We start from the raw sequence: 19,631 nt of genomic DNA, 5'->3' as shown, positions 1-19,631 counted from the left end.
CTCTCGCTCGCTCTCCAATTTTTCATAGAAGCTGGGTGCAACTGTAAACATTTCTTAAGAAGGAAAAGTACCCGTTCAGTTACAAAGTGCCAAGATCCCCACCTGGCTGTCACCGCTTTTGCTGTTTTTTTTTTGTTTTTTTAAAGTTTTTGTGTTCTCCCTTCGTGTTTAGTAAAATCTTGGGGTTTTATTGCTGTTTGTGACATTAAGCTGTGGCCTCTCTTGCTCCCTACCCTGTCCCTGCCTGAGTCCCTGGGGTTCCCCAATCTTGGCTACGCCCCCCAACAAACTGCTGCCGGCTCCTCTGAGGGAAAGAATATTTTATATATATCTCTCTATATATCTCTATATAAACTGTCTGTAAGGAGGAAAGGGGGAGAGATCTAAAAAGTGCTTTAAAAAGTGGGGCGCAGGGTGAAGACGAATTTTTAATCTCTGAACACGGGGTGGGGCGGGGCTAGCGGAGACAGGAGGGTTGGGGGTCGCCCTGAGGACCCCGCCAGGTGTTAAGTGCCGTGAAAGGGTGGCGGGACCCCGGCGGCCCCCCGAATCCCAGCTCTGGCCACCCAGGCTTGGGAATAAATAGACGTGTGTCAGTGGTGGCCAGGGAGGGGTGTGCAGAGGTGTGAGGCCACGGGGGCGGGGGCAGGGAGGCCGGGGTCACCCCCCTCTTTAGTAAGTGCCCTGAGGAAGGAGGGTGGGGAGCCGGGGACCATTTTAACGTCCGCTCACAGCGGACAAAGCGTTTAAGGTCTGTCTGAGACCCCTGAAACCAACCAGCAGGGAGCCGGGCGCCCGTCCTGGGGTCCCATCACCCTCACCTCAGCCGGGAGCAGGCGGGGCCCCGCGCGGGACCCCACGCGGACGGGGCGAGGGGCACGGGAGCGGGTGGCCGCGTCCTAAGGATCTGAGAAAGGCAGGCGCGCGCGCGCGCGGCGGCCGTGGATATGTACACGCACACAGGTCCGCGCGGGTGGATGGAGGAGTCTGGACAGACAGCTGTGGTGCTGGGGTGGGTGTGGTGTCTTCTCTCTTAGTTTGTTTTGTCTTGTTTTTTTGGTTTGTTTTGTTTTGTTCTGGATAGAGTCAGGTTGCAAAGTTACCCTGGGGGGCGGCCACCGTGGGGCCACCCGCGCCACCGCCGTCGCCCACGCCGCCGCCCGCTACATTCAGCCGGCCCGAGCCGTCGGGGCTGGCCTCGTCCTCGTCCTCCTCCTCGTCCTTAAAGTGCTTCTCCTGGCCGTTGCGCGGGGTGTCGGGGAGCCCGGGGGGCGCGGCGGCCCCGGCGGGGACGTCGGGGGGCACGGCCCGCACGCGGGGCTTGCGGCCGCGGCGCGAGGGGACCCCGTTGCAGCCGTCCTTCTTGAGGTGTCTGTGCAGGTGGTCGGAGCGCACGAAGGTCTTGCAGCAGCTGTCGCACTGGTAGGGCCGCAGCCCCGTGTGCACGCGCATGTGGTTCTTCAGGTCGTAGTTGTGCGCGAAGGCCGCGCCGCACTGCTGGCACAGGTACGGCTTCTCGCCCGTGTGCTTCCGCATGTGAACCTTCAGTTTGTCCTGCCTGGGGGGAGGGGGCACGGTCAGCGGGCACCGGGAGACCCCAGCACCACCCCAAAGCCCGCCCCGGGCACGGCTGTCCGACCCCAGAAACCACGGAACGGAAAGCCGCCTTGTCCTGCCGCAGCAGCAGGGGCCGCGGGGCGGTGCCCGCCCTGACACTGGTTTACCGGGCACCCGCGGGATGTCAGGTGCGCGGCGCCCAGGACTACGTGGGTGTTCCGGTCCTCAAAGAGTGCACACCCGGGAGGGCGCGCCTCTAACCCAGCACTCGGGAGCACTGTGAGCTGGAGCCCAGCCTGGGCTACACATAGAGACCCTGTCTCAAACAAAACTCCTACATCCCCAAGACATGCGCGGAAGGACAGTGGTCCCAGCCAGGCCACCCCGCCCTGTACTGCTGAGAACGAGCCTGGGACGCGCCATCCTGCCCACTAGCCTGGGGCTGGCCTGCCTGGGTAAAGTCACTGTCCGCCTCTCTCACCCGGCTGGAACTCTCACTGACTGGTGCGACATCAGCTCTGGGTCTGTCCTGTTCAGAGGCACACACTCCCCATGGAACCCAGGCTGGCCTGGGACCCACAATCCTCCGGCAACCCTGAGAGCTTCTTTGATCATGAGGGCTGACAAACTGCCATTTAGTCCCCACGGCCCCACTTCGGGTGCCCCTCTGCCTTTGCCAGTCCCCAGGGGCCTGGCTCCCTCCACCCTCCACAGCTCCCTGCTGCTCTGAAGGACATGACCACTGGTCCTCTGCGTCAGACCCTTGTCTCTGCCTCAGTTGCACCAAGAGAACGTGGGTGAGGAACCCCCCATACTTGCGAGAGGGGCACCCAGGCTGCCCCTGCACAGGCCCCGCCCACCCGGCACCCCAGTGGTTAAAGTTCTAGCTGCGGACAGATTTCCCCAGAAGGCTCAGAGGGGGAAACTGGCTGGCCTGGGGTTGCACAGCAGGGCAGGGGCCACACAGAGGCAGGGTGGGGGTGGGAGGCAGCCCCAGTTTCATCACCCCAAGCCCCGGCCTGGGTAATTATAGCCCCGGCTGCCACAGGCCTGACTTACTCAACGTTCTCTGTGAGTCACAGGGGCCCCTGGGCTCCCGGCCTGGAGGGGGCGGGTGGGGGGGGGGGGTGGGGGTGGGAAGGCCCCAGGGAAGGGTAAGTGGGCAGGTCACCGGAGAAACGACCTCACCAGGCACCCCTCTCTGGACTCCAGTTTCTGAGGGGAAGGAAGAACCAGCCCGGGGCTTGGGTGGGGCCCGGGTGCAGCAGGTGAGAAGGGACCGCCACCGTGCTGGCCCTCGGAGCCCATGGCCACCAGGCCGCCCCTGGGGGAGGAGCCTCCCAGCCTTGTCTCACAGGGAAGCAGCCGCCTCCACGGTGCTCTTTGTCCCCACCTGGCACTCCTGGGCACCGGAGCTCGGCCGCACCCTCCTCCCCTGCCCTCTGGGGAGGGGGCCGTGCTGGGGAGGGGGTCGGGTGGGGCCAGGAAGTTAGGACAATGGCTTCTTTCTTCAAGCCTGGTAGGCGTGGCTGGGGGAACCCCAGGGCAGGGGGTAACGCTGAGTCACTGGGCCTGGCTGCGCCCCTGCCTGCCAGTCACCCCCCACACACACACACAGAGGTCTAGCCGGCCCTGGGTCCATACAGCTCAGGAGCCACCTCTGGACTCCTCAGACCCAGTCACAAACACCCCTGGCCCATCCTTGAACTCTCCACGCCTCCTTCCCAGTCCAGTCCACACCTAACACTTGGATCCAGACTCTGCAAGCTAAGCGGCCCCAGGGCCTTTGCGCCTCTGCTAACTGAACTGTCTGTCTGTCTGGGGAAGCCTGGCTGGCGGCCTTGTGTCCACAGCAGCATTCCTGCACCCGACAGGTGCCTAACAAACACTGGCTGGGGAAGCCCAGGGTGGTGACACCGGCTTTCCCCAGCACGCAGGCGGCTGAGGCAGAAGGATCTCCCCAGTTCCGGGCCCGACTGATCTCCCCCAAAAAGAGAAAGCAAACACCCCGCAGGCTGATGGATGCCCGCGACCCACCTAACGAACCAGAGGGCCCTCTCTGGCGTGGGAGAAGACAGGGGCGACTCTGGAGGCAGGGGCAGAAGACGCTGGGGGAGGCCGGGGCCCGCCGCCCGCGTCCCCCCACCCGTGTCCCGCCGCCGCCCGCGGCTCACCTGGTAAATCGAACCTTGCAGATGTTGCACTCGTAAGGTTTCTCGCCCGTGTGCGTGCGGATGTGGCGGGGCAGCTTGCCCGCGCCCTGGATCACCTTCTCGCAGATGGGACACTTCTGGAAGGCCTTGGCCCGGATCTTCTTCTCGCCCTTCTGCGACCAGGCCGGGTACACGTCGCCCTCGTGGGCGCCGCTGAAGTACTTCAGGTAGTAGTCCATGACGCCCTTGTCGTCCGCGCGCGACTCCTCGTCGCTGTCCCCCGCGCGGCCCACCGACGACATCATCTGCTGCAGCAGCGTGCTGGCCGCCAGCCCGTCCACGTCGGCTGCGTCGCCGTCCTCGCCCTCGGCTGCGCCGGACAGGAACCCCGGGGAGTCGCCGGGCTCGGGGGCCGCCTCGGACAGCGACGCCGCCTCCTCCTCCCCGGCCCCCGCGCGGCCGAAGTGGCCGTTCTGCGTGGTGGCCGGCGGCGCGGCGGGCGGCGGGAAGAGCCCCCCCGCGGGCGCATCCTCGTCGCGCTCGGGCCACAGCCCCGGGGCGCTGTCGGCCTCGTCCCCGTCACCCGCGGGGGGCCGCTCGGCCGGGGGCCCCGGGCCGTAGAAGTCCAAGCCGTTGCAGTCCCCGGCGGCCACGGCGGCCACGGCGGCGGCCACGGCGTCCTTGGTGGCGTCCAGGTCGTCCTCGGGCGCAGCGAAGCCAGACCACGGGAAGGCGGCGGCGGGCAGGCTGTTCATGGGGTTGCTGCGGAAGAACTCCAGGTACTCCTTGGCGCGCAGCAGGTTGCGCTGGTCCGCGGGGCCCGCGCCGTCGGGCTGGCCCGCGTCGCCCGCGTCGTCGGCCGCCAGGATCTGGCGCTCCAGCAGGTCTGCGCACACGTGGCTCACGGCCGGGATCTCCAGCAGCCGCGCGGCGCTCAGGATGTCGCCCACGTTGGCCGTGCTGACCGTGAGCGTGGCGGTGTAGGCGAAGTCCATGAGCGCCGTCAGTGCCTCGGCGCTCACGAAGTCGATCTCATACACGTTCTGCTGGTCCACGACGGCGCCCGACGTGAACAGCTTCTTGAAGTACTGGCTGCAGGCGGCCAGCACCGAGCGGTGCGTGGGGAACTCGCGGCCCTCCACCAGGATCACCACGTCGCACAGCAGCCCCTGCGTCCGCTGCTCGTTCAGGCCGCTCAGGATGTCGCTGCTGTGGTCCGGGAACGGGATCCCGATGGGGCCGTCCACGCCGCCAGCCATCTTCCGCGCCGACACCTGCAGGGGGGGGGGGGGCGGCTGTCAGGGACCCCATGGGGTCTGGGGAGGGGAGTCACCCACCCACGGCCCCACAGTGAGGCCAGGCCTGCCCGGGACCTGTACACTCGGGGTGCCCCCTTTACGCCCCGCCCGCAGGCCAGCCAGTAACACGGGAAACCCAACGACCACCCGGACCACGCCCCCACGCGGGGCAAGGCCTCCAGTCCACCTCGCTGCTGCCCAGGAGGTGCCTAGCATGTGCCAGGCCTCAGTCTCCCTACCTGGCAAATGGGCAGCCATCCCTGGAGGGCCTAGCAGGGGGGGTCGGACTGTCCCACCCGTCCCCACCCCTCCTCTTCTCTGCCCCCCCCCAAGCTGTGACTCATCTGCCCACGGCCTTGTGCAACCCTCTGGCGCTGTCCCCACCCCTCTGCCCTCTCCAGGGAGCCAGGCTGCCCTTCGCCACCCAACAAGGCCCGCATTCCTCCAGAACCTCCTGCCTGCCACCGTAGGGCCAGGGGCCACTGGACGTTGTCCTCCGCGGGGCAGAGCCCAAGTTGTACCCTCCTCGCCCTCCTCGGCCTCCGGGCCCCTCCTGTCCCCTGCCTGGCCTGGCCCTCACCCAGAGGTTCGAGGGGGAGGCCCCGTCCATGGTGGGTCTCTCCCCACAAGAGTGGCTGGTGACACAGAGTCCTTTGTGCCCCTCGGCCGCCGCCCACCCTCTTCCCGCCCCACCAGCTGCTTGAGCAGAACCCCCACCCCCACCCCTGCACAGGGGAGGGGAGGCTCAGATGTGACTGCAGGACTAGGGGCCATAGGGGGAACCCTATGCCAGACACGGCCCTGGGAAGCCTCCAGGAGCCCCCATTGGTGGCTTCCACCCCCTGCTACCATCTGCCGTCTGGCCCTGGGCCTCGGGGAGCATGTGGGCAGACAAGACCAGCCTGTCCCCTCCCGCCACAGCCCGCCACTAGGAGGGAGGGGGCACGTGACCCCAAAGATGTCCCCCAGCCAGGGTGACCCAGGGCCCTTTGGGGATGGCTCAAAGGTGTGCCTCCAGAGGCCCCTGGGGCCGGAAAAAGTCCAAGTGAGTCAGCCTGGCTGTCGCCTTGGGCACGGCCACCCTGGCTTCCCACCAGGCACCGAGCTCCAGGGCCAGGGGCTGCCGAAGCCCTATTTTAAGTACGAAGGCGCCCAGGCTCCAGCCCGCGGGTCGTAGCTGGGCCAGGCCTGTATCACATCTCACACCCCCACTGAGGAAGGTGACTTGGGGCCCAGAGAGATGGGGCAGGTCCTCCTGTCTCCTCCTCAGAGCTCCTGGGTCCCAGGGCCCCTGCAGACACCTGACCCGCCTTCTCTCCAGGAACAAGCACCACCTGCTCGCCACACCCTAGGCCTCTGCACCACCTGGGCCTCCGGGGGCCTCAGGCGAGGAGCAGGCCCTGAGACCCAGCCCGAGCTCCTGGGGCACACGGGGTGCCGGGAACCCACACTGGGCCTCACCGGTCAACCACGGAGGAGCCGGGGCTGCCTGGCTCCGGGGCTGCGTCCCTCCTGAGGGGGACCTCCCCAACACTTACGGGGTCCCCACGCGACAGCTCCTGCCTGTGCCTGCCTCCCTGGGATTTCTGGGGCTGTTCAGTGCTGAGTCGGCGGGCGGGCGGGCAAGGGGCAGGCCCTGGCAGGCCCCTTCTGGGTTGGAGAGGTGGGGCACCCTCTCCTGGGGCCAGGCCATACTGTAGGGTCACAGTGTAAGGTCAGATGAACCAGAGACCCGGGCCCACACCCTGCTCCACCCACCTGGCAGGCCGACACACCCAGTATCAGGGGACAGCTGCTGGTCCCACCTCTGGTCTAACCCAGGACTACTTGCTGCAGCGACTCTCCAGACTATGAGTCCGCCCTCTCTACATGTTCAGGAACTGGTCAGGTACTCTCCTCCCCATCTTCCCGCCAGTCCTGACAGGCTCCGAGAGACAACTCGCATAACCAAGGTCACACAGCACCCAGGCAGGCCCCAGGGACTGAGGAAGGGCGCTCAGGCGTGGGGACAAGCCTGAGCAAAGCTGGGGGTGGCAGCTAAGTCTGGGGTCTCCCCAAGGCCACACAGGTGAAGGGTAGGGCTGGCCTCCAGGTCCCACCCTCAGGAAGGAAGAGGGGGCTTCTGGGAAGGGACTGGGCAGAAAAGTTGCCACCCACCACCTTCCTGCACATTCCTGGGGGCCCGGCCGGCTAATGAGGGGTCAGATTCCACCCCACCCACCTACCACCCTAGGTTGCCAGGGTTCCCGGATGAGCTCCTGCGAGAGGCCACACCCCTCTGGGCCTCAGTTTCCTTGGGGACTCTGGCCAGCAAGCACAGAGCTGTGGCCCAAGGCCACACAGCCAGCCCGGCAGCAGCGCCCACCAACCCTTGGGGCTACGGGGCTCCTCACAGTCGCCTTCACTAGGCCCAGAGAGGGTGGGCAGCCGCCCCAAGGTCACACAGCAAGCCCAGCGTGCAGGTGCAGCCTGCCAGGACCCTGGCCCACGCGCCCGCCCCCTCCCAGCCCATGTTGCAAGGTTGGTCCCCACGGGTTACAGCGCCCTGCCCTGGTGCCAATGCCCGCCTGGCCGGGTCCCCAGGCCTGGTCTAATGGGACAGGAATTCAGTGGGGGCGCATGGGTGGCCCCCTGGCCGACCGTCCAGCTCGACTAGGCAGCAGCAGAGGGCCAGGCAGGGCTCAAGTAGGCCCCGCCACTTACTGTGCATTTACTGCCATAGTGGGGAGGGGCTTCCTGCCTGGGGCCTTAAAGGGACAGAGGCAGGAAGGCAGCGGGCCCAGTGGGAAGTGTGTGCGTGTGGGGGCGGGGACAGGCAGGCCTGTGGGGAGCCCAGCTCCAGGGTGGGGCCCAGGCCCACCCTGTTCCCACGCTCACAGTGCTACTCATCCAGGAAGGCCAGAAGTGAGGCCTAGGCCAGCTTCAAGTGGAAGACCTTCCCCAAAGTGGAGGCAGTGAGGTTCCTGCCGCTGGGGGCGACCAAGCCAGTCTCCTGCCCAAACCCAGCCTGGCTGCACCTGCTACCCAGGATGCCCACAAAGAGCAAGTCTGCAGGGGCCTGGCAGGACCCCCCTGCCCCCGGAGCCGCCTGCAACCCCCGCCCCCAGGCCCCTGGGTGGCCCGGGGGCCTGCAGAACATGCCACCTCCCCTCAGACACATCCTGACTCAAGGTGGGCCCCAGCCTGTTTCCCGTCAAACCAGAAAGGTGTGGGTGGGGACGGCCACTGAGTGGCCCAGCCCCAACCTGCTGAGGGGACAGATGGAGGGCCGGTCCTCAGGCCACACTCCAGATCCCACATGGTGGATGGGAAATGAGGCCGGACCCTGGGGTGGAGGAGGAAGGGGCTGACCCACGCTCGTCCCGCCTGAGTGCGTGGGACCCTGCTGGGAGGGGTCTGGAACCCGGGCCCCCTCCCTCAACACACAGGGGCCTGATCAGAGACGGGAGGACACAGGCCCAGGGCCACAGAGCCAGCTGGAATTTGAACCTGGCTTGTCTTGCCTAACCCGTTCTTCCCAGGGCACCTCTCCCCTCCCCCGACAGCCCCCAGGGAGCTCAGGGCACAGGGGCCCTGGCCGGGTGCAAGCCAGGGGCAACGTCACCCTAGGGGGCTGGCAGGGCCGTGGCCCCTCAGCCCCCCCCCCCCCCCCCCCCCACCAGTCACTCCAAACCTGTTCCAGGTTGGCCGTGGGAAGTCGGGAAGAGGACAGTCAGGGAAACTGAGGCGGCGGCGGGGGGGGTATGTGACCCCCCTGGGTGGGTGGCAGGCCCTGCCTCAGCCTTGAGTCAGGAGCCTGGGGCACTTGAGGTGGGAAGGCCAGGGAGCCTCAGGTGGCAGAGACCCATGCCCAGCTCCCAGCAGACCCTGGGGTGCCCTGCGCTGGCCCCAGGGAACCCGAGAGGACAGAGCAACCTCATGGGGGAGTCACTTGCGGACCCTCCTCATGTCAGGCCCTGGGAAGGTGATTCGGGTCCCTCCTGGAATGACCAGAACAAACCACAGCTCGGCTGCCTTTGGGGACCGGGGACCAGGCGTGGAACTGTGGGAACCGTGATTTGGGGTCGAGACACACACAGCCCACAGGTGCCCAGCCCACAGGGTGGCAGCTGCATGGGACCAGGGGGCGGGCAGGACCAGGGTTCCAGCTGTGTGACCTTGGAATCTCGCTATCCCTCTCTGGGCTCAATGACATCTTGGGCAAAGTCCCCATGATGGTGACAGGTGTTAGTCACTGCATCCAGGCCCCGACACCAGCCTCCGGGGCTCTCGGGAGAGACACCCCTGGAACATCAGGGGATTTCTGGAGACCCTCACACTCAGAGGGAGGGCCACTAGGGACATGACCTTGAGTCTGTCCCCGTACCGCCCATGTCCCTCTGCCCCTCGAAGACCCCGGCTCACCGGGAACCTGCCCACCCCAAGCCTCGGTTCCCTTCTACGTGACAAGGACCGAGCTATAGGTCACAGGGCCTCAGGGAAAAGGACAGAATGCACCCCAAAGCCACCAAGGACAGGCACTGCTGCCCAGCAGGCGTGCCCACACCGGGCCACACGGGGCTCTCCTGGGCGAGCCTCAGTGTCCCCAAACACCCGAGACCCCAGGTGTACGGCTCCCTTCCCGGGACAGGAGCTGCCTGGCCTCTGCCACCGCCAATCTCAACTAAATAATAAATACCCCCCACCCCCAAAGTGACCGGCAAATTAAAATTTCAGTGTCCCCGTTGGATCCTGTTTCCTGCCTCTCTTGCAGCCCAGGCTGCCCCCTCCCTCCCGCCTCCCTCCCCCAGGCCGTCTCCACAGCGATGCCTGCCGGTAAACAGAGCCCCGAGCCCAGCCCCGGAGAGGTGCCAGGGCCCAGCTGGGGGAGCCACCGGAGTCCCTCCGGAGAGGTGTGGGTGAGGAGGTGACCCCGGGGCGGCAGGCGTCCCCGGGCGCTCTCCCACCACAGCCCTGCCGAATGCGAGGGAGCGGCGTGGTGCCCGGGCCCCCTCCCCAGCCTGGGAGCGGCCGCCCGGGGTGACGCCCTGGGCCCAGCCTGGGGGAGGCCGGACACCCTGGCCGGGGCGGGCGGCTGCGGCTGCAGGGGGGCGCAGGGTTCCCGCCGGCTGCCACCCGTGGGTGCTGGGCTTAGTCATTCACGGGTGCTGAGCTAAGTAGGCCTGCTTGCAGGGAGAGGAGGGGACTAGGGAAGCCATCTCCCCTCTCACTTCCGCCACCAAGGGAGCAGCACCCCTGGGTGCCAGGCCCAGGTGGGGACGCGGCGGGGGCGCACGTGGCGGCGACGGCGGCGAGGGGGAGGCAGGGAAGGAGGACGGGAAGGGACGGCGGCCCCGAGGCCGCGCGGCTCCTACCTCCTTCCCGGGCGGCGCGCGGGCCCCGGCGACCGTGACGATGGCTGCGGCGGGCTGGCGGCTCCGAGCCCCGGCGGGCGACGCTGAGCCCGGCCCCGCGCCACCCTCCGCTGCCGCCCGGCCAATCCCCACCCGGGCTGGGGGGAGGGCGATGCAAATTACCCCGGATCTGGGTCCGCCCGTCACCTCCCCCGCGCCCGGCCCGGCCCGCGCCAGGCCGCGCATCCCCGGCCTCGCCTGAAGCCCCGAGGCCCCCGACACCACACCCTCCCCCGGGGAGGGAACGTCCTGTCTTGCGAAGGAACCTTTCTCCTCGTCCCGGAGCGTCCGGAACTAAACGGAAAGGGAAAAAAAATAAAATATCGAATCGGAGGGGGGGGGGGGCTAGGGACGGTTACACAACAGGAGGGGAGGGGCGGCAGCCGGAAGCCGGGACCGCCACCGGCCCCCAGCGAGGGAGCCGCAGAAGCTCCGCCCCTCCTGAGAGATCCCGCCCCTAGACGCAGGCTCCGCCCTGACGCAGGCTCCGCCCCCGTGCTGCCGCCGCGCCGGACGGCTTCTCCCTCCCATTGGCCCTCTGGCCCGCCGCTCACCGCCCCTCCTCCGCAACGCCCCGCCCTGAGCCGCCGCCATCGCGGGGCATTCTGGGATTCGTAGTTCAGACTCCCTGACCATCTTCCTAGACACCAAGCCCTGGAGTTAAGAGAAAGAACTACAGGACCCAGGAGGCCCGCGAGAGGCCGCGCCCGCCCCCCGGACACCCCCCCCCTTCCCCCCCCCGCCTCTCTAGCTTTTTTTTTTTTTTTTTGCAAAGCCCCCCTCCCTGTTTTTTCAGCCCCCTCCCCCCTCCCCCATGGAGCTCCATCCTGGCCAACTCCAACGTCTGCGCGCAGCCCCGGGCAGCCCCCCCGCCCGCCCCGCCTGCCCACGACCACTCGGGAAGGGGAACGGCGCGCGCCCCGGGCCCGATTGCAAACTTAGCACGCGACGCGCCCCTCTGCCCCCACCTCCGCCCTCGGTGCGGCCCGGCTCCCCTCCCCCCGGCCCGCGCGCCGGGAGCCCCGAGGCCGTGCAGTCCCAGCCGGGAGGAGGGGAGCGGGCGCGGGCTCGTGCCCTTCGCCCCGGAGGGACCCGGGCGGAGCCCCCCCGACTAGCCTCCGGCTGTGGCCCGGCACTCCCCGGCCTCCCGAGCCCCGGAGCTGCGGGGGCGCCGCGGACCCCTCCTCGAGCCCGTCTCCGCTCCGTACGGGCGCTCCGGGTGCGCACTGCGCCCCCGGCCGCGTCCCCACCCTGCAAGGAAATTAAAAAAAGAAAGAGGGAAAGAAAGGAAAACAAAACCCACCTCTCCCGGAGAGGGTCCCCTTCAGCCCGGCGGCTTACCTCGCGGGGACCCGGGCCCGGAGGACGCGCGATCGGGGCTGCCCGCGGCGCGGACCTCGCTCGGGCGGGCGGCGGCGTCACTGCCCCTACAGTAGCCGTACTGTACGCAAAGCCCCGTATGATGCTCGCGACTCCCTTCCTGGTTTGTCCGAGGGCAAGAGGGGTCCTCCCTCGTCTTAAAGGTGCCGCAGCGCCGGCACCCCCACGCCCAGCCCGCCCCCCCGGCCGCCGCGGCCAGAACAGGCTCTGCAGGTCGGCTCTTGCCACGTCCCGCGGGGCTGCGCCGCGAGAGTAGATCCGGCTGCGATTAGGGATTTGGGGGTGCCGGACGGGCGGGGGGCGCAGCCCCGGCCCATCGGCCCCTCCCCTGGCAAGCCCGTGACCTCTCCGCCCCGTGCGCGGCGCCGTGCCAGCCTGCCGGCTTATCTGCGGCCCGGAGCACCCCGGGGTGCTGGGGGCGGGCGAGAGGGGCCCCTCGGGTGCAGGGGGTGGGGGCCGCAGATAAACAGCCCCGGCCTGTGCGCGCAGGGCGGGGTGCAGGGGGCGCGGGCTGTGCCCCCGACGCCCGGGCGGGGCGGGGCGGGTTGGCAGCGGGGGCGGGAGCGCGGTGCGCACCCGGGGGACCCGCTGCTGGGCGTGGGGGGCGCGCTGGCCCCGGGAGCTGAGGGGAGGGCGAGGAAGCGACGGCCCTCTGCCGCCACACCTCTCTCCCGGGCCACCAGGGCGAGGGCGCGATCCCTCATCGCCCTCCCCTGGGCCTCAGTTTCCCCAAGTGTTGCAAGGGACTGGACGGAGAAGGAAGGGCTGTTACAAGGACGGGGAGGTTGCCTCGGAGCTCCCGGCTTTCCACACTGTCACCCTGGGCCTCAGTTTACCCAAGAAGTGCGAGCAACCCAGGAGAGAAAGAGGAAGGCTGTTTGCAAGCAACACCAGCCTACATCTGCGCTCCGGGCCCCCACCCCCACCATCAGCCTCAGTTTACCCAGACTGCGGAGGACCCAGAGGAGGGGGAGCTGTTTGCAAATACAGCTAGGGTGCTTCAGAGAGTCGGGCCTCCGCCTGCCCCTATCTGGGACTCGGTTTGCCCGAAGCCGTGCCGGGGACCCCGAGGGAAGGCTTGCAGGGCCTCGAGGTGGCAGCCGAGCTCGGGGGTCCCTCCCTCACCGTTGCAGCCAGCTAGCAAACCTGCCGCCCCGCGATTACATAAAGAGTCGCCTCCACCCGGCTGTGCCAGGGGCGTAGCGCGGGGAAGGGGTTGGCGAGGGCCGGGAGGGACGGCTGTTTTCCAGGCCTTGTAATCTTCCCCGCAGCCGGCCAGCTCCCCGCGCAGGGGCGCGTGGACGCGGACCCTCGCCGGGACCCGACCCCAGCGCCGGACGGACGGAGGTGGGAAGGGGCGCGGGATCCAGCCCCGCTTGTTTCTTGTTTTCCCCTTTCACCTCCGCGTCCTCTTCTCTCCCACTTCCTCTGGTCGTGGGAGAGGTCCGGAGAGGGAGGGGAGGGAGGAGGGACAAGCGACATCCCGGTTCACCAGGCCCGCCGGGTCCGGGCTCCGCCACCGGACGACCTGGCTGTGGGTCCGCGGCTCGCGGGAGGGGGTGGGGCGGGAGTGAGAGCGAACCCCGGGCCTCAGTTTCCCCTTCTGCACCCCTTCTGATGGGCCGCGTGGGATGTCGGCCTCCCAACGTCCGGGTCCTTCCTTAGCGATGCTTTTCATTCATTATTACAACGATCAATATGAAGGGTATTTTTAAGGCTGTCCCGATGTTTATTTTGCTTTTCACATCAAAGCACAGATCCCTCCCCCTGTGTCCAGCACGGCTCTATAAACCGAATTAAAAGTATAGTTCAGCTGGGTGCGGTGGCGCCCAGCACCGGGAGGCAGCGGCAGGCGGAGCTCTGTGAGTTCGAGGCCAGCCTGGGCTGCAGAGCGAGATCCAGGACAGGCGGACCTACGTGGTGACACCGTCTCAGAAATAACATGCAGTGCCTCTGGAACACGCGGCAGACTGCGCTGGCGTGTTGTACTGATGCGTTGCCTTCTGAGGGGAAACCCGGGAGGTCCCACAGGGGAAGTGGTAGCCGGGGCCAGGCAGTGACACCAGCCAAGGAGGTGAGAGGAGCGGCGGCCACGTGAGCCTGGCGGGGTGGGGGACCCGGAACCTGGGCCGCGGACGGACGGACGGACGGACGGACGGAGCCGGTACTCCGGGCGCCCCGCTCGGGCCAGGCGGCAGGGGGCGGGGGCAGCGCCCGGAATTCTCAGCGACTTCCCACGCCCAGGGCTGAAGCTGCTCCCGCCTGCCTCGGTTTCCCCAGAGCCCCGTGCTGGTCCGGGCTTAGTGGGGCTGCGGACTTCGAGGGACGACTTGAATTCATTCAGTCTTGCAAGTCCAGCTGTCACCACAGGCTGGACCCTCCCCAGGGGCCTGGACAGCCCAGCAGACCTCATCACCCTCAGTTTTCTGATGAGCCCGAAAGGAGGGGTCCAGGGCCTGGACCTCACTGGCCCCACCACACGGGGTAGGGGAGCGGGGTGTCAGAGAACTGGCGGAAAAGGCTGGAGAGTGCTAGCCTGGGCAACCTTCAGGGCCTCCCAGCAATCAGTAGGATGACAGATTATTAGGTAAAGTCGGGCCGTAGCACTCGACTTTAATCCTGAGGAAGTGGAGACCAGAGGATTCCGAGACTCCTGAGACTAGCCTGGTCAGCGTAGCAAGTCCTAGGCCATAGAGGACTACACCGCGGAGACCCTTTTATAAAAGAAAAAATTTAAATAAATTAAAATAGAATCTGGTGGCAGCGCTCGCCTTTAGTCCCAGCACTTGGGGGGATCTCTGAGTTCGAGTTCGAGGCCAGCCTGGTCTACAGGGTGAGATCCAGGACAGCCGGGGCTGCACAGACAGAGAAACCCAGTTGGGGAGGGGGCCGTCTAATCTAGATCTAAATCTAACAGTGTGGGTAGGTGACATGCAGGCGCGAATGCATCCCCCAGCATCCCCCTCAAAATCCCCTTGTGCATCCAGGATGCTCCCAGAATGCTTCTCTTCCAGGCCCAGAACCCTGGCTTCCTCCACACCTAGTGGGTGCACCCACAACCTCTGACTCGTGAGCAATTACAGAAAAGGAGTGGGGCTGGACGGTGGTGGCCCAGCCTGCCGCCCTAGCACTTGGGAGGTGGAGGCAGGTCAGCCTGGACTACAGAAATAGAGCATTTGCACAGCATGCTCCAGGCCCTGTCTGTCTACAGTGCTGCAAAGTTAATTAGCAGTTGAGTAAGGAGTTAGATGTTCCACAGACCCTGAGCACTGCCCCCCTCTCTCTGATTTATATCTTAGTTGCACTAACGTTTTGTTGCTTTATTATTATTATTATTATTATTATTATTATTATTATTTTGCTGTTGTTTTGGTTTTGGTTTTGGTTTTCTTTTTTTTTTTTTCCGAGACAGGATTTCTCTGTGCAGCCCTGGCGGTCCTGGAACTCACAGAGATCCGCCTGGCTCTGCTGGAATCAAAGGCGTGACCACCCTGTCCGGCGAAGATTCTTAAATGGTCATCCATCCAGGCAGGCAGCTGCACCACAGGCGGTGTGAGAGCAGAGTTGCAGGCTGGAAGGTGGCCCTGGGCACTCAGAATAACCTGAGCAGAGGCCCAGAGGCTGGACTGAGTTTACTGTGGGGCAAAAGCCTGGAGACGAGACCACTGTGGGTGCTGCTGAGGGACTCAGACGCCAGCAGACACAGGGATCCACCAGAAGTGGGAGCGACTTTCGTGAGTTAGCTCCGGATTTTTTAAAGACAGGGTGGTCTTACGTAGCCCAGGCTGGCCTGGGGCTCACCACATAGCAGGGGATGACCTCAAATGCCCGGGGTGTCCAGTGAGTGCTGTGCCCACTGTCTCAGGCCCTGGAACACTCCCTCTCTTACTTATTTGTTTGCTTTTCGGTCAGGGTCGCACCGTGGGGGCCTCACTCTCCTGGAGCTCACTTTGTAGAGCAGGCAGATGTCAAACTCAAACCAAAGCGGGGTGTGGTGGCACCTGCCTGTCTCCCGGAACTGGGGAGGGGAGGCAGGAGGTCATCCTGGCCACCTGGTGAATTTGAGCCAGCCTGGGCTACGTGAGAGCCCGGGGCGGGGGAGGGCTACCACAGCGTTGGAGAGGGCTGTCTTCCACCTCGGCCGTGCCCAGCACCCAGGGCCCGAGATGCGGCCGAGCCTGTGTCCTGCCCGCGGGCGTCCACAGTGCAGAGGGGGCTGGCTGGAGTCTAACTGGAGCCTTGCATGCTGCGGATTTGTCTCTTTTCCTGGTTCCTTCCCTAATCGGGGTCTCCGCTGCCCTCCCCAACCGTGCGTGTCGGCCCCACCGGAGAGGAAACAGGAATTCTCCCGCCGGGCGTGCCCGTGGGGCTGGGGAGGCCCAGTGGTGGGGCCGCCCCGACGGTGCAGGCCCGGGCGCCGGGCGGCCGTTGTCCCCGCCGGCTCCTGCAAGGAGAAGCGCCGCGGCAGCCCGGGCAGCGCCCTCGCCGGGGCCTGCCACGTGGGCGGCCGCGCTGTCCCCGCCCGCGTGCGGGCCGCGGCTCCGGTTTCATTTCGCGGCCGCGGTTTCAGTTTCAAGCCGTGGAGGGAGCGACCGCCCGCCCGGGAGGGGACGGCAGGTGCAGGCCCCCATCCCCCCGCCCCATCCCCGCCCCGAGGTTAAGGGGTCAAGGTCAAGCTCTCCCCACGTGGCACCGAAGCGGAGACCTGTCGCCCGAGGCCCAGGGTCGCCCGTGCGCGGCCGGCGTGCCCAGGACTCCCGTCCAGCCGCGCTTCGAGGAAGTGTGGCCCGTCCCCACCCGGCCGGGGGCGGGGCGACGACCCAGCAGAACAGGATGTGGGTCACCCCAGCCTGCCGGCCGGCCGGGGACACTCTCGTCCAGAGTCCACCGGATGCGCGACGCTCAGGACTGCCCCGCGGCCTTGTTCTCTGCCTGGGGAGAGACCCTGACTCAAAACACACTCACACTCACACACTGAGACACTCAAAACACACAGACACACACAAAGACACACTAACACACACAGACACACACACACACACACACACGGGCACACACACGGACACACACACACACACACACACACACGGGGACACACACACGGGGACACACACACACACACGGACACACAAACGGGCACACACATGCACACACACACACACACACACACACACGGACACACACACACACACACACACACACACACACACTGTGCACCTCGCCCCAGGGACTCGGCACCTGCGTCCTAGACCCGGTGTTTGCTCGGCCCGCCCACCGCGCCCCACCCCCACGTCCTTTCCCGCTGGTGAGGACCGGGCCTGGCCTGCCTACCTGCTCCCCCGGCCTTGGGGACAGACACACCCCTGAGTAAGCCTGGCGGGCAGCCAGGGACAACACACCCACGTACCTGGGTGCCCTAGCGCCCCCGTGGGGCCTGATCGCGCCTGGCCAGGTGCTGTGTCAGGTGACAGGACAACGGCCACCTGGGGAGGGCACGCCGCCCGCCGAGGGTGACACCGAGCAGGTGGGCGGGGCTTTGCTGAAGGAGAGCTCACTGTTGACTCTCTAAACACTCAGGACTCAGTCAACACATTTTCACACGTCTTCAGGGTGGCGCGAGCCACGATTCCAGGACATTCTGTTACCCCTGATGGAAGCCCCGACCACCCACGCCCAGCACATGCAAGCAAGAACACCTGAGTTCAAATCCCCGGCACACACAGAGAAGGCTGAGGGGTGAAAAGTCCTGCCCTTGTAAGCCTAGCACTGCAGGGGAGACATGAGGGACTGGGACTGACGGGCCAGCCTGGGGTGAGTGTCAAGTTCAGGGAGCGGTGGAGGGTCAGGAGATGACCTGCAGGTTAAGCCACTTGCTGCCAAGCCTGGGGACTAGAGTGCAAGCCCCGGAAGCCACATGAAGATGGTGGCACCCTGAGTTCAAGGCCAGCCTGGGCTACACAGTGAGACCCTGTCTCCAAAACTCAAGGATAATAAATATATAAAAATGCACACGTACATTCACATGCAAGAAATGAGCTTGGAGGCGTTCCTCAGTACTGGGCCGTCACGTGCTAAGGCACTGGGGTGGTCGGTCCCCTGTAATGCACGAGTGAGTTAAATAAATAAGGATGTACTCAAAACCTACAGAAAGCTGTCCAGTGCAGGAGACAGAACCCCGACCCTCCTAGCTGGGCTGGCTCTGTTTGACCCCCTCCCCCAGGGCCCTCAGCAGGACTAGCAGCTAAAGGGAGAACAGACGGGCTGCTGGCTGGGGCACACTGAGATGGAAGAGGAAGAGGGATAGCATGGCGCGGCAGGGGGGCTGGGTCTACACCATGCTGGGGTTTCCTCCTGCACTTCCGGCTCTTTCTTGTGGGCTTGATCTGAGACAGCACACCTCCCTTGAAGTCCCAACCATGAGGTGTGGGGCTGCCCGTTCTCTGCCATTTTCTTCCAGGCCACTGGACCTGGGTCCCAGCGAGGCCAGCTCCCATGGAACAGAGGCTCTGAGAGCCCCCATGGGCCTCCCTGCATGGTGGGTCACAGGACCCCATGTGGTAGAACAGAAGAAGCAAAGGCTGAGGCCAATGACACAGGGAGGGGGATCCCCGTGTCTCCTACGTGTGGGGAACCCAAGGAGAAGCTGGGACTGGGTAGTAAAAAGCCAAGTCCCCAAGAGGCCGTGGAGATGACTAAGCAGGTGAGGAGCTTGAGGACCCAAGCTCAAACTCTGAGCACTACATGGTAAAGGGACTGAGCTGTCCTGTAATAAATAAATGGAAATGATAAACCAAACAGCAACAAATAACTAAAATAATAAATGAGTGAATGAAAACGGGGTTAGGGCTGAAGAATAGCCCAGCAGTTAGGACATTTGAAACTCTTGCAAGGACCCAAATTTGGTTACCAGGATTCACATCAGGGGCTCACAATCACCTGCAACTCCAGCTCCCGGGATCTGACTCCCTCTTCTGGCCACTGCAGGCACTGCACGTATATGTACACACACACACACACACACACACACAGACACACAGACACACACACACACACACACACACACACACACACACACACACACACTAAAAACAAAGGCAAAGGATCTCCAAAAAACCCAAGCTTCCCCAGGCCAGAGGGAGGCACAGGGCAGCTGCCTAGAGACACCCCCATGGGCCAGAGTCTTTGTAAGAAAATTCTACATTGTTCTGACGCAGGAGAAACCCATTCTGAGGCTATGACCTGTAGACTTACACATCAGTCACATTCAGGGTCCATACATGGATGACAGACATGCAGCAATTTATCTTAGTTTCTTTTCTTGTGTGTGCACAGACGCCAGCATGTGGGATTCCCTCAGGCAGCCTGGCTGCTGAGCACAGGGGTTCTCCTGCCTCAGTCTCCATGGCACTGGGGTTTCAGGAGTGTGCTGCCACGCCTGGCTTTTTATGTGGGTGTTGAGGATCCACGATTGCAAAGCAAGGACTTCACAGACTGAGCCAACTCACCAATCCCTGTTGTGTTTATTTTCTGAAACAGGAACTCTCTGCACAGCCCAGCCTGGCCTAGAATTCAGGGCAATTCTTCTGTCTCAGTATCCCGAACCCTGAAATTATAGGCCAGCATCAATGGCCATCGAGGTGGCTCTTTCTCTTGGGGCTGCAAGGCCACTGCCCATCTCAGAGCCAGGACCGGCGCCATTTCCCACACCTTTTGACCCAGTGTGGCTAGCTCTCGCTGTCCTGGAACTCATTCTGTAGACCAGGCTGGCCTCAATTCAGAATCCACTTGCCTGTGCCTCCTGTGTGCTGGGATTAATTATGCATACCATAACACCTACCCACCAGCTCCAG

The 19,631-nt window shown here is 65.0% G+C and overlaps 2 protein-coding genes across 4 annotated transcripts; both read right to left on the bottom strand.

Annotated features, from left to right (window-relative positions):
• Positions 1-124: 124 nt before the first annotated feature.
• On the bottom strand, positions 125-12,298 carry Zbtb7a (zinc finger and BTB domain containing 7A). Of its 3 annotated transcripts, none has more exons than XM_036170602.1 (3): positions 11,743-12,298; positions 3,732-4,984; positions 125-1,558 (listed from the first exon to the last, which is right to left on the bottom strand). In XM_036170602.1, exons 2-3 carry the CDS (start codon positions 4,967-4,969, stop codon positions 1,087-1,089), a joined length of 1,710 nt encoding a protein of 569 aa, XP_036026495.1. In that variant the 5' UTR covers positions 4,970-4,984; positions 11,743-12,298; the 3' UTR covers positions 125-1,086. The 3 variants fall into 3 exon arrangements, with proteins under 3 accessions (XP_036026495.1, XP_036026496.1, XP_036026494.1); XM_036170603.1 differs by having other exon boundaries at positions 11,705-11,765; XM_036170601.1 differs by lacking the exon at positions 11,743-12,298 and adding an exon at positions 10,363-10,741.
• A 1,224-nt stretch (positions 12,299-13,522) lies between these two features.
• LOC118571887 lies at positions 13,523-17,243 on the bottom strand. The gene is made up of 2 exons (XM_036171223.1): positions 17,189-17,243; positions 13,523-14,495 (listed from the first exon to the last, which is right to left on the bottom strand). The coding sequence occupies exon 2, from the start codon at positions 14,192-14,194 to the stop codon at positions 13,523-13,525; it is 672 nt and encodes a 223-aa protein (XP_036027116.1). The 5' UTR covers positions 14,195-14,495; positions 17,189-17,243.
• Positions 17,244-19,631: the final 2,388 nt, after the last annotated feature.

This window comes from Onychomys torridus, chromosome 21, assembly GCF_903995425.1.
Source record: "Onychomys torridus chromosome 21, mOncTor1.1, whole genome shotgun sequence".
NCBI classification, from domain to species: Eukaryota; Metazoa; Chordata; class Mammalia; order Rodentia; family Cricetidae; genus Onychomys; species Onychomys torridus.
The sequence above is the reverse complement of the archived record's forward strand: the minus strand, read 5'-3'. Positions and strand labels throughout refer to the sequence as shown.

Bases quoted from the DNA above. Each gene is read 5' to 3' on its own strand.
- Zbtb7a (XM_036170601.1), bottom strand. From the start codon at position 10,587: ATGCGCGGCCTGGCGCGGGCCGGGCCGGGCGCGGGGGAGGTGACGGGC. The intron at 4,985-10,362 runs GTAGGAGCCGCG...CCCCCCCTGCAG, and splicing joins GCGCGCCGCCCGGGAAGGAG to GTGTCGGCGCGGAAGATGGC. The intron at 1,559-3,731 runs GTGAGCCGCGGG...CCCTCCCCCCAG, and splicing joins TGCAAGGTTCGATTTACCAG to GCAGGACAAACTGAAGGTTC.
- LOC118571887 (XM_036171223.1), bottom strand. From the start codon at position 14,194: ATGAGGTCTGCTGGGCTGTCCAGGCCCCTGGGGAGGGTCCAGCCTGTG.